General features: G+C 39.9%; 1 protein-coding gene across 1 annotated transcript in view; it reads left to right on the top strand.

Annotated features, from left to right (window-relative positions):
• CNTNAP2 (contactin associated protein 2) overlaps nt 1–14202 on the top strand; it is a 1981254-nt gene that overhangs the window by 577279 nt on the left and 1389773 nt on the right. The window contains exon 2 of the mRNA XM_086687667.1: nt 8978–9088. Coding sequence (XP_086543793.1) covers nt 8978–9088 — 111 coding nt within the window. The remainder of the gene's footprint in view (nt 1–8977; nt 9089–14202) is intronic.

Below are 14202 nucleotides of genomic sequence, written 5' to 3'. Positions count from 1 at the left end.
GAGATAGACACATACCCTATTCTCATGGTATATATAGTCCCAGTCAGCAAGAAAAGTAATAAGCAAATTTAAAAAATAAATAACTAAGCGTGATGTTAGATTGTGATTGTTGCCATGAACACAACAAAATAGTGTGATCAAATAGAAAGTAGTATCTGGAAGGTATGAGGGTAGCAGTTGAATTGGGTAATTTCGATGAACTGAACAGAAAAAGAAGAGGTGTTGTTCGAATTGAGGGCAGAAGGGAGTGGGGCCAGCCTTCTTCAGATGTGGTAAAGAGAATTTTAGCCAGGGGGCAGAAAGGCTAGCAAGAACCTTGAGCTGGAGTGTGCTGAGTGTGTCCAGAAGGGAGGAAAAAGAGTGAAGCTAAACTAGCTTCCTGACACAGAGGAAAAGAGCAAAATAAAGTAACACCCGAGATGCCTGAGGGGCAGGCCATCAAAGGCTTCCTCAGAGTTTGGATTTCATACTAAATGTGAGGGGAAGCCATTGGGAAGTTGTCAGGGCATGGCTTAATCTGATCCCTATTTTTAAAAGATCCATCCGGCAACTCTGAAGAAAATAGATTTTAGGGAGATAAAGGTTGAAGCAGGAAATAAGTTTCCAATAAATACTGAGGTCTTACACCAAGACATTCCTGGGATCAATGTGAGAGATGATGAGAAAAATCTGACCATTGCAATATTATTAGGATATCTGCATAGCCCAGGAATAAACTCAACGGAACATAGATTTTATCTGAAGTGAGTTGAGAGGCGGCGTGTCCTTGATATGTGGACCTCAAAAGCATTAAGCCTTGCCATCAGGCCCAACTCCGTTTTTGTTCCAGCCCCACTATTCTTTAGTTGTGAGCTCTCAAGCATCCTCATCTGTAAAATGGAAATGCTACCTATGTCAAAAGCTTACTGTAATAACTCAGTGGAATAGTTGTCTCAAAATATTTAATGTGTCGCCTGTCACATAAATACTCAATAAATGGTAAGTGTTGCTATTCATTTATTTACTGCTTCTGGTATAATGGTCTCTACCGTACATCACTGATGGGGGCCCAAATGGCAAGGATTGAGGTGGAAGAGGAGACAACTGTCTCATTCAGCCAAAGGTACTATAATGCATATGGCAGCCCACTGGACTTTGTCACATTGAATGGAAAATAAACAAAAAGTAAATGGACTCACTTCCATTGGGGAGTACACAGGAGGGATTCAGTGAGAAGAAAAAGAGGGCGAGATAGGTTTCCGTTTTTTCACCCACTGATTTTCACTGCGTATCTGATAGGTCCACTCCATTGACTTAAGTCCAGTTTGATTATCCTTAGCTTTCTCCTAAATTAGCACTTGATGACAAACTAATTGTATTTCCCTTCGTGACTGCTGTCCATCATAGTCCTTTTGTGCAGTAGGTAAACAAACCAAATCAATTCTTGTATAGATGGTCTGGAAAAACAGTTCTCAGTTATATAAAGTTTTTACCAATGATCTAACACTCATGTATTCTCACACCCTTTTCCTTGCAAAACAACTTAATTCTGCTATGTAGATCCTAAATAAATAATAAAATATTTATTTACAAAATGAAATATATAACAATGAGGACATATTTGTCTGGGAATGTCTGTAATTATTGAGTAAAAAAGTATGCTCGAGACCAGATTTTAAATGTTCTTGTTTCTGTATACATATCTGTGATATTAAATGCTGTGTGTGTGTGTGTGTGTGTGTGTGTGTGTGTCTGTGAAAACTAGTAATAGTGATTACTTCTGTGGATTATGAGAGTCCTTTCTCTGTTTTGTGTGGAATTTTATAGGATCAGGAAAATAATGGATCTTATTTTCAGTAACAGAGAGTAGACAAGGGAAGCCAGAGGAATAGGTACACAAAGCAGTGTGTGAACTATGAAACAAATGGAAGAAAATATAGTTTAAGCGAAAATATATAAAGTAAGGGATGAGTTAGAGTCAATGGTGTTTTGCCCAAAGGAAGAGAAAATATTTTTCCACTGTACTCCTATGACACTGATTTCCTAACCACATAATCTCTCTTGCCATGATTTGAAAATCACAGAACAACTGATTCAAAACTGGGAAAGAACTTTTGAAATAATGGAAAAACCGAGAAGACGGTGGGTAAGAGGGAATTGAACTAAGTCGTTCAAATTCACTGCTGGAAATAAAATCTGGATCTTTTGTCTGTGCACAGCGTCTTCTCTCTTTGGTGCTATTAGGGAAACTTCAACCTAATAATATCTCTGAAAGCAAATTGGACTCCCATGAGTGAGGTACAGTAGAGACCATTATACCAAAATCTGTAAATAAGTGAATATCAACAGTAATCATTGAGTATTTCTGTGACAGGCACCACATTAAATATCTAACCCAAGAAAATATTTATTAGACAGCGCTAAGTTAAAAAACAGTGGACCTCAACTATGTAAACAAAATTTACGAAAAAAAATACTGGAAGAGAATATTGTATTGTATTAAGAAGTAATAGTCTTTGAATATTACATAAGTTGTTAAACAAAGCTTAGCCTCCAGATATGATGACGCCGTTTCTATAAAGAGAAGTAATTGGGGTCTCAGATTTCCACAGACGACATATGGAATGATGTAAGTTTGTGTTTTGCTTCTTAACAGAATGCCAAAGTTAGCAAAATCCCGAGGTGAAAAACCTGGGGCCTGTTCAAGTAATGCCCGCTGATGAAAGACAAAGCGCCACATTTCTAAGTGCATCAAAACAAAATACTTCTGTAATCAGCTGCCCAAATTTATGGGAAGTAAAAAGGGTGCTGTGTGGCACAGCTGTTAAGAAACATCTTTAAGGTTACCGTTCGCACCGTGTGCCTTTCCCCCTCCCTCTCTTCTTTCTTTTCTCTCTTTCTTTTCCTCTTTCTTTCTTTATTGAAAAGGAAATGGGAAGAAAAAAAAAAAAAAAAAAGAATCACAGTCCTGGGAATAGAGCCTCTGACAAACAGGTGTGCTAGATCCCATGCAAGTCTCTCCGTGGTCACAGTGTGCAAAGCGACGCTGCTTAAGAGTCTCTGAAGCCCCGAAGTGGGTAGACTGACCTCGGTGATGAGCCAAGAAGTGCCTGAGTGGAGACTTCAGTCTCCTACTCATTCAAATGCTGCAACTCTCCACGAGGCCAGACGAGAGAGCACGCTTTAGTTGTTCATGGGGTCTCCCCCGATGCCTTTGAAGCACGGCAGCCAACAGCCTGTTGTCTAGGAGGTCGGGCAAATGGGATCAGGGGACGGCACAGGAAGCGATAGGTCGGACACAGTGCCCACGAAGTGGCTTCACGGGTAGTTGCGCACTCAGGCCGGGGAATAAGATCATTGGCAGCAGTCAGGCCTGTGGGTGGGCAGACAGGGCACAAGGGAATTGAGGAGCCGGAGGCCGACTTGGAGCCCTGCGACGGGACGCAGGCCCCTGGCGTGAATGTGACGGGGAGACAGAACATCTCTGGAAGGACCCGAGATACTCCCGGGGCTGCCGGAGAGAGTACAGATCCCAGTGATTCAGCTTGTGATTCGAGGTAGTTTTGGCCAGAAGGAGCAAGGCAGAAGCACATTGGTTGGAGAGAGAGGAGGCCAGACGGACGGCTGGCCTCTTAAATTTGTCCTGACCGTGGAGAGGAGGGGGTCATAAAACCTGAGGCAGGGCACACATCTGCAGGCGGAGGTAATGTAGCTCCAGCTTCTAAAGTTATAAGTTGAAGGCACCAGACTTCAAGAGTCCACCCAGGGATGTATTCCTCTGACAATGAGCCTTTCACAGTCGTTTTTTTGTTTGTTTGTTTGTTCCTGTTTTTGTTTTCAGTGAAGTATGAATGGGGATGTTGGTAGAGTTTCCGTCCTGAGAACCCTGGTTCTGGAGTCCTTTGTTGTTCTTGTGTTCTGTGCAGCAGGCTCATGTTTCCAAATGTGTGATAGAAGACGTATATGTTAAGTGCTACAATTTTATTTTATTTTTAAAAATTTTTAACATTTGTATTTGTTTTTGCAAGACAGAGAGGGAGACAGAGCATGAACAGGGGAGGGGCAGAGAGAGAGGGAGACACAGAATCCGAAGCCGGCTCCAGGCTCCCCACTGTCAGCACAGAGCCCGATGCGGGGCTCGAACCCACAGACCGTGAGATCATGACCTGAGCCGAAGTCGGATGCTTCCACGACTGAGCCACCCAGGCGCCCCTCATTGCTATAATTTTAAAAGACACTGTGTTGTGAAAATTCCCCGACATTACTTTTATCTTTGTTTCTATTTATTTTTTCTCTGATATTCCTTTCGATCAGAGATGCATTTGAATGCCATCTTTAATGTCGGTTAGATGCACTCTAAAGTTCTTTGACCTTGCAGACTCCTGCCCATATCCCTTTGCCAATACAGATCCGTCCCTCTCAGCCACTCTTTCCGAGGTGAAGGGCAACAGCCATTTGATCTTTATTTGCCTGTAATCTCCTCTGTTCCAGCTTGAATTAGTACAGTATTCCTCCAGTTAGTCTGACTTCCTGATTGACTGAAATTGTGTGAAAATAAAACCGAAGGCCCATCTGCTTCTTTAGTTTTCATCCAAGATTCCCTGGAAGAGGAATACACTAGAGACCAAATATTTGCCGTAGCTGTGTGGCCGTAGTTTTGGAAGACATCCCAATATGGGAAGATATAATACTAAATTATTTCAAATGTTAGCAACCACCGCCCCCCACACCTCCTCCTCCCCTATAAAAATTCTAACTTTCTCCAGGGATTTGCCTGATTTACTAATATTTAATGTCTGCAGAATATTAAGACACATGTTCTAACACAACAAGCAAGCTCTTTGGAATAAGTAATATGTAATAACGATTATTACAGTTGGAAATAAAAATGGAGAGTTCATCATAATAATCTGTATATGCTATGTACATGCACAGCAGGGCTGCTGCAACCATCCTGGGAAATTCGATGCCCGTTGTGGCCTCCATGATTTTGCTTGAGCTGTTCCCTCTTTCTAGAATCTTCTTAAACCTCTTTCTATCTATCTACATTCCCTCATTCTTAAGGTTATAGTCATTATTTATGTTACCTGATACCACAAATGATGATTAATCATTCTTCTTTGTGGATACCTGGACTATTTATTAACGCTAGACCAGAGGTTGGGAAACTTTTTTTCTGTCAAAGATCAGATAGTAAATATTTTAGCTTGCGAGGTTATATGGTCTCTGCTTGTGACATTCTGCTGTGGATTTGAAAACAGCCGTAGATAATACATAAAGAAGAGGGCCTGGGTGTGTTCCAATAAAACTTTATTTACAAAAGTGAGCCAGGGGCCACATTTGGCCTGTAGGACATAGTTTGTGGACTCCTGTACTTGAAAGTGCTTGAAAGTTTTAGAGTTTGAGAGAAACTTAACTAATGTGCTCATATGATGAGTGAGTCATCTGTAGAAAGGAAGGTCAGTGACATAGTCAAGGTCACGTATTTATGATGGAGCAAGAATAGCAAGCAATTCGCTAAACAGCAGCCCTGCGTTTTAAATTTGTTTCTTTCAGTACTTGATTATATTTTGTTCAGCACTGAATTACAAAGTGATATTATGCTCTTGTTTCCTGCTTAGTTACTTTATGTGGGTCCATGTATTATTGGACTCATGGGGAAGTGGGCTATATTTTTTTATTGCCTAAAGTGGCCAGAACGGTACAAGGCATTTATCGAGATCTTAGTATTTGTTAGTAAAGCCTTCCAGGAGAACATACAGAACATGTAGCATTCTTTTTAAAAAAAAAAAAAAAATTAATGTTTATTTATTTTTGAAAGAGTATGAGTGGGGGAGGGACAGAGAGAGAGAGAGGAAGACACAGAATCCGAAGCAGGCTCTAGGCTCCGAGGTGCCCCATGATTTTTTTTTTAATTAGTGAAAAATTTAAAATTTGATACGAAGATGATCGATTTGTGGTGGAAGTGAAAAATATTTAAATGTAATAAGGATACACTATGTTCAGGTTTTATAAATGCTATATTTAAATTCTAAATTGCAACTAGCTAATGGATCATTTAATCAATTATTCATTAACTTCATTTTAATTACTTTCAACGCAACTCTATGCATTGAATGTTCCCTTTTGGAAAATGCATCGCTCGTTATCGGGTATAAGCTTGCCCTATCGAGCAGGTTTAGACTGGAAGACGTTTCTCCCCGCGTGGTTTTATTGATTTCTAAGAGTTCACCTCATTTCCTTCAGATGACTACTCAGATGTCACCTAATCAAAGAGACTTTCCTTGACAAAGCAGCGAAAAACAGCCGCTCTCAACCTCTACCCTACCCCCCAACTACCTGCCCCTTCTTCCATATTTAATGTGTCCAGAGTATTCGTCACCATCTCATACTATAAACTTTTATGCTTTTACCTATTTTTTCGTTTTTGTTTTAGTTAGTTTTTGGTTTCCACTAAAACATAAATTCCGTGACAGGCATGTTGTCAATATTATCTGCGGCTGCATTTGCTGCCCCTGGCCCAGCATAGGCGCTGGGTGCACGTTTGAATGAATGAGACAGACATGAATAAACGTTAGCACATTCCTAATAGAAGGGAAAATTTCGGAGTAATGATGACTCCAGATAAATGCAAAACTTGTGTCCCAAGATCATAAAAAGTTAGACTCAAAAGAGTCAGCAGATTCAAAATCAAGGTTTTGTATTTGTGCTCCCTGGCAACTAAACTGAATAGCAAAATTTTTTTTTATTTAATACAAAATCCTTCACTGTAGATTTTCACTTTGTGAACTGAAACCTTAAATAAATTTTATGGGGCGCCTGGGTGGCTCAATCAGTTGAGTGTCCTGACTCTTGATTTTGGTTCAGGTCATAATCCCAGGGTCAGTCATGGGATCCAGCCCCCATGTGGCTGAGTGTGGAGCCTGTTTAACACTGTCTCGCCCTCTGCCCCTCCCCTGCTCATGCATGTGCATACACACACGCTGTCTCTCTCAAATAAAATGAAATAATTAAAATAAAATAAAATAAAATAAAATAAAATAAAATAAAATAAAATAAAATAATAAAAAATAAAAATAAATAAATTTGATGTTCATTTTTTCATTGTTTTACATTTAGCTTCCTGGGGGAATATATTCATATGCATATGCCATATTTCCCAGAGGCACTTGCAGTATAACAAAGGAAAATAAGAAATCTAACTATATTTTACGAGGATGGAGATGTTCATTTTTAACTTCGGATTTGTACACACTTGAGTGGTGAGATAATGAGTCATCACTCATTTCTCCAGCATCACTGGGACTTCCCTCCACTTGAGTGACTTTTCAAGAGAACGAGTTCATTCCTTCTGTTGCTGAAGTTTTCTTCTGTTTATAAAGATCTGAGGTAGCAAGCATTCTAGAATATGTAGTGTAACTCTCTGTCTTATTAAACAGACAACTGAGCATGTGTAAAAAACATGTGTTGGCTATTTAAGACCCACCTCTCTTGACGATAAGGTGTTGCGCCATCTTGTAAGTCAGCAGTGTGTTTTGGGACGCTGTGGTTCTCAGGTTTAGGTGGCTCTTCTTGTCATTCGTTCACTCACTCCTTCATCCTACAAATGTTTTTAGAGCGTGTACCAGGTGCCAGGTGTGGTTCACGTTACTGGAGAGTAAGCATTAGGCAAACTATCAAAAACTTGATTCGCACACAGCTTCCAGTCTAGTGGGAGAGAAAGGAAACCAAACAATGAAATGAGGAAAAACATACATGTGTGGTGGCTCTGAGAGCTATGAAGGAGCAGAAAGCAAAGAGCAGGTAAGGAGAGTGATGGTCACATCATGCTCGTTAGCTGGGTAGACTACGGAAGTCTGTCCGCAGCGGTGAAAGGTGACATTGTGCGCAGAGAGACCAGAGGGAAGAGCCTCATGGTAGCTGGAAGAATAATTGCAAAGGCCACAGCAGGAGCTGGCCTGATGTTGCAGTAAGAGGCAGGGGGCTCTGGTGGTAGACAGCAATGGACAAGAATGCCAGAGAGAGATGTGACCAGTCTTGCGGCTGCTGTGGGCCACTGGGGGCTTCAGACTTTATTCTGAGAGATTGAGAGCAGAAGCCAGGGGATGTTGTGAGCCTAGCAGCCACTTGGCCACTTAGGTGTGCAAATGTCCCTCAGGCTGCTGGGTGCAGGACGATAGAAAAGCAAGGGAGGAGGCAGGAAGACTGTCCGGTCCTTCACAACAGTGACCACTGGTGGCTGCTTGGACCAGGTGATATGAGGGGGTAGGATTTGGGGTATTCCAGAATGAGAACGCGCGGCCCCTGATGCAGTCTCCCGGAGAGCAGGTGCAGAATGAGAGGAGATCCAAGAGCTGAGTCCTGGGCACTTTATCGTGGAGGCATGAGGAAAATGAGAGCGATCCATGAAAGGAATCAGAAAGCAAGCAGTAGTGGGGAAGGAGGAAAAACAAAAGCTTAAGGGCCACTGAAGCCAAGTGAAGGAAGGAAATGAGGGGCCGCTTGGTTCCAAAGCAGTTGACTGGTCTAGAATGATGGGAACTGGTTAGTTTTGCAGATGGCAGTACTTTTCAGGGTGACACCTGTTTCTCAGCCTTTCAGCTGAGGTAGGATGTCCCCTGGCCTTCCCTCGTTCAATCTCTGTGTTTGCAATCAATGTTTCTATCCTCTATCCTTGTAACGAATAAATCCCTAAAGATTTCCAGAGGCTGTCAGCCTTCCCAAAGCTTGTTAAATCAGCATCACCACCTTTCCTCGTGATTCCTAGACGGCAGGTCTGCCCTGGGGCCCTTCCGCATAAAGTGTTTTGTCGTAGGTCCAACTCTTAAAACTCGGGTGTTCAAATGACCACAGTCGAACTGTCTCCCTTCTGACCACTTGCTAAATGTGGTTGCACAGATTTTTATGTGTGTATTGTATTTGACCACTGTTTTTACTAAAACACACGCGTCGTCGTCGAAAGATATGTAATCTCTCTCTTCTTTTCTCTTCTTTTCAGAAAAATGTGACGAGCCACTCGTGTCCGGACTCCCCCATGGGGCTTTCAGCAGCTCGTCCTCCACATCTGGGAGCTATTCTCCCGGCTACGCCAAGATCAACAAGCGAGGAGGTAAGGCACATTTCATCTCCTTCGTCAATACGTGCGCTGAGAAAGAACGCGTCATATTTAAAACTGCATTTCCGACGTCTATTTTATTGTGCAATGGCTATTAGCAGATACCTCTTTCATTCTGTCCACTTCTGTTAACTCATAGCTACTATAAGCCTCTTTTGTAGTCACTGCCAGGGAGTGATAGAGGAAAATTCGGGCCGGAAGCAAGAGATGGTAAATAAAGGAGGAAGAATTTTTAGAGTTGTACGGGGTACTTGATTCCAGATGATGTACAAATTATGAGTTAAGGAAGTTCTTGTTCATTGGAAAATCATTTAGACCAAAGTTAAAGGTAATTGACTTCTGGGTACCCGAGGGCTCCGTCAGTTAAGTGTGTCCGAATTCGGCCCGGGTCATGATCTCGTGACTCATGAGTTGAAGCCCTGCCATCGGACTGTGTGCTGATAGCTGGGAGCCTGGAGCCCATTTCAGATTCTGTGTCTTCCTCTCTCTCCGCCCCTCCCCTGCCCATGCTCTGTCTCTCTCTCCTTCAAAAATAAATAAACATTAAAAATATTTATTAATAAACATTAATAAATAATAAAATAAAATGAATTGATTTCAAATGTGTATACGATGAATCAAAGAATACTATATTCACTATTTTTATTTCTAATTTCTATTTTTAGTAATATATAAAGAGTATCTGTTGAAAAGATAGGATAAAAAATTACCCTTGGTACTTTCTGCCCCCAGTGCCCAGAATTTAATTTTGTTATTAAAGCCACATGAAAAATAGTTACACAATTGCAACTAAAATTTGAGTTTGGGATTTTAAAGTAATACTATTAATTAGCAAATGGTAATTTCAAAGTAGGCAGCAATCCAGAGAGAATAAAAGATGATTGAGAACAGCAACTTAAAAATCTCTTGCTCCAAAGGAAGACTGATATGAATAACAATCAATGACAACTTAAAAAGGAAAGAAAAACTTTTCTTGGATAAATGTGAATCATCCCACAAGGGCCATAATTTTTATTCACTAAAACAGGAAATACTAAACTCATTTCATACTCAATTCAATAAAAAAAAAAAGTGAGTAAAAATGGAAAGAAGAAGGTAAGGGAGGGAGGGAAGGAAATAGGGAGGAAAAAAATCACATAAAGAAGCAAAGGGGAAAAAAAAAAGAGAATAGGGGAAAACCCAAAAGGAGAAGTAAAAAAGAAAGGGAAGGAAGAAAAAGAGGGACGTCAGAAAAGAGAGAAAAAGGAATATCAGAGAGATTCAGAAAGACCAAAGGGAGAATAAAATAGGCAAGAAAAAAAGTAGAATAATATATACAGAACTTCGCAGCTGTATGAGGAGTCCTGGATTAGTAAAAACACTTGGTGAAAGTCAGAGATACGCCAGCAAAAGTGGAGGAATACAAATTTTAAAATAGATACTGTTTTGGAAAATAGTATTAATTAGCTGCTTTTGTTTGCAGTGACCAGACTGTTGTTTTTTTTTTTAATTGTGGTGTAATTAACATCAAACATATTAGTTTCGCGTGTACAGTATAATGATTTTATACACGTATATATTGTAAATTGATCGGTACAACAAGTCTAGTTAACATCTCTCGCCATGTATAGTTACTTTTTTTCCGCATGATGAGGACTCTTAAGATCTACTCTTAGCAACTTAGAAATATGTTGCACAGTATTTCTAACTATAGTTAACTTGACTTACTTATTTTATGACTAGAAATTGATACCTTTTGACCTTCTTCACCCTTTTCATTCGCCGCCGCTGCCCCCCACCCCTGGGAACCACCAGTCTATTCTCTGCATTTATGTAACTGCTCCTTTTATAATATGATTTTTGTCAGGTGATGGTCATGAGAGTTGGTAAGTACTATAATTCATCAAAAATTTTGCTTACCGGGGCGCCTGGGTGGCGCAGTCGGTTAAGCGTCCGACTTCAGCCAGGTCACGATCTCACGATCTCACGGTCCGTGAGTTCGAGCCCCGCGTCAGGCTCTGGGCTGATGGCTCGGAGCCTGGAGCCTGTTTCCGATTCTGTGTCTCCCTCTCTCTCTGCCCCTCCCCCGTTCATGCTCTGTCTCTGTCTGTCCCATAAATAAATAAAAACGTTGAAAAAAAAAAAATTAAAAAAAAAAAATTTTGCTTACCGATGTCAAGCAATGAGACTTAATTCATTCCTTTTCCATAAGTCACTAAAAGATAAACAAGAAAAACAATATATATAAAACAATATATATAAAACAATATATATAGAACAGTATGTATGTATAAAATCATGAATCAATAAGCTGGCCATACCCAAATAATAATTGTGATGCAGGCTAGTAAATTTGGGGCAAAATCTACAAGAGAAAAGAAATATCACATACATTCCTGGATGTCAAGAGGATGCAATATTCCCTAAAGGAAGTATCCTGACATTGGGAGATCAACTTGAATGAGAGAAAGTCACAAAATATTTCCTCAGAAAGGGTTGTGGGAGAATAGGACTGATGAATTTTATACCCAGAGAATCTGGACAAGTCAGGTCATCTCAAGCATATAACCTCTCTGGAAATGCAAATAATACGATATAACCAACAATAAGATGCATGAAATAAAAATAATAAAAAAAAAACCATGGCCAAATGCCTAGTGCTGAGCAGTGAATCCACTTAAAGATAGACCATAACTAAACAGTTTAGGAACTAAGGTTGTGGAACAAAGTATAAATTTTATAGAATTAATATAAATTTGTATAAATTTTACAAGAATGTAAAATACCAAATTCTGGGAACTAAACAGACGTTTGCCTTTCCTCCCTAACCTTTCAGAACTGGAAGCCACCAGATACTGTAGCTTTAAATGCAAATTTTTAAAAACTGCCGATTTCTTCTGTCTTGGATTTTTTTAGGACTCTGTCTCCTACCAAGAAACATCGATAGTCTTTCGGTGTTTTTGTCCTCATTCAAGTAGCTATATTGAAGCCTTTTTTATTTGTCTTAAAATAGTACAGGATGCTACTTTGAATTACTTAGAGCTACTTATCTATTTATACACTCATATATGAGAGTGAGGTATCTGAGATTAAACTTCTAAAATGTTGACCTGATTTAAAAAAAAAAAATTTTTAACGTTTATTTATTTTTGAGACCGAGAGAGACAGAGCATGAACGGGAGAGGGTCAGAGAGAGGGAGACACAGAATCTGAAACAGGCTCCAGGCTCTGAGCTGTCAGCACAGAGCCCGACGCAGGGCTCGAACTCACGGACCGCGAGATCATGACTGGAGCCGAAGTCGTCCGCTTAACCCACTGAGCCACCCAGGCGCCCCTGACCTGATTTTTTTAACCTGGAGGGTGGGATTCAAAGAATGCTTTTGCTTTCTCTATAATAGGTTTCTCTAGTTCATAGAATGTCAGTGTCTCTACCTATGTATTTATGTAGATAGATTTATAGATACAATGTATTTCCAAAAAGAAAGTTATTTGAAAAGCAAAGGACTATAAAGAAAATTTATGCCTTCCTAAGTTGTTTGACTAGCAACTTCTCTCTGACTGTTGCTACATTGTTGTGCATTGAGATGAAGTCGTGATGTAGTCGTTGGCTGGGAGAAAGCATCGTCGGTGCTTTAGTTATAGATTTACACTTGAATCTGGCCCATTCGTATCAATATTTGTTATTCTGCGGTTTTAGTTACTTACCTTTTGGGTCCCAAAGACCTCTTTTGTTTATCGGCGGCATACTGTGTGTGGTTGCATAGAATTTCCTCCCCTGCTCCATCCCATACTATCTACCTGTTTAGGACCATCACACAACTGATTATATCTCCACTCCTCATGGGCTGCTTTGCCTCTGAATGTACACATAAGACACCCATGTGCCTTAACCCTAATTGATGACCAATGTATGAAGCAAGGTAGCAAGCATCAGAGAGGGGGATTATTTCCTCTACAAGAAAAAAAAAAAAAAAAGAAAAGCAAAAAGGAAAAAAAAAGAAATCTACATGCGGTTATTTTCACAATAAACAGACTTCGTATTCCCTTATAAAGTTCATGTGTGAATGCTCTTGAGAGAAGAGCCATGTTGACTGAAATTCATACTAAGGTATAAATGGCTAATAGTTCGTGTTGATTTTAAAAATAGATTTTTTGTTAGTGCAGCAAAATGTTACATGTCTTAAAGATGGGTAAAGGAAGCAGAGAGTTTATATATTTTTATTTATTCATTTATATTATATACATTTATATTTATGTATGTCTTTTTTGCTTACATTCATATATAAATATGTATTTATATATCTATAAATATATATATATATTTATATATTTGCTGAAGATATATTTTTTATTTCACTATTGGCAAGAATCATCTGACACATACACCATATAAGCCCATGAAAGCAAGAAGATCATATACTGACAGAAGGATAAAATAATGTAACTCACCAATTATACAAATACAGAAAAGAACAAATTCAGCATTATGTTGATTAACATTGCCTCAGGGGCGCCCGGGTGGCTCTGTTGGTTGAACGTCTGACTTTCGATTTTGGCTCAGGACCTGATCTGACCTCAGGGTCTTGGGGTAGAGCCCTGCTTCAGGCTCTGTGATGAGTGTGGAGCCTGCCTGGGATTCTGTCTGTCCCTCTGCCCCTCCCTCTCTCTCTAAAAAAAAAAAAAGAAAGAAAGAAAGAAAAAGAAAATTGAACATATTGCTTCATGTTTTATCATTTATTTAAATGTATTCCTCAAATATATTTTGGAGAGATTGAGTTTTGGAATCCATAGAAAATCGGATTATAATGCGAATACACGTTCAGATAACAGATTGGCACACATGTATAAAACGGAGTTTAGGTTTTGCGTCCTCACAATACATCCATTTGCTGCCACTTTGATGTCAGGGGTCAGTTTATCACAAAACTGAGGGGAAACGAATGTTTACGTGGAAAATCCACACATAATTCTATCATGTCTTTTGGAGCCCATTACTGCTTTAAGATTTTTGGTTTCGTTCGTTTTAGGAAAAAACTGACCTGCTGTGATCTGTGTCCTGGACGTATCTCCCTATTCCTAATTCACTGGCGGTGTCCCCATCTGTGTCATTCCAAGTCAATAGCAGTTAG

The sequence above is a fragment of the Puma concolor genome, chromosome A2 (genome assembly GCF_028749965.1).
Source record: "Puma concolor isolate L17-30 chromosome A2, mPumCon1.1.hap2, whole genome shotgun sequence".
Taxonomy (NCBI): Eukaryota; Metazoa; Chordata; class Mammalia; order Carnivora; family Felidae; genus Puma; species Puma concolor.
This window is presented reverse-complemented; position numbering and strand designations above follow the sequence as displayed.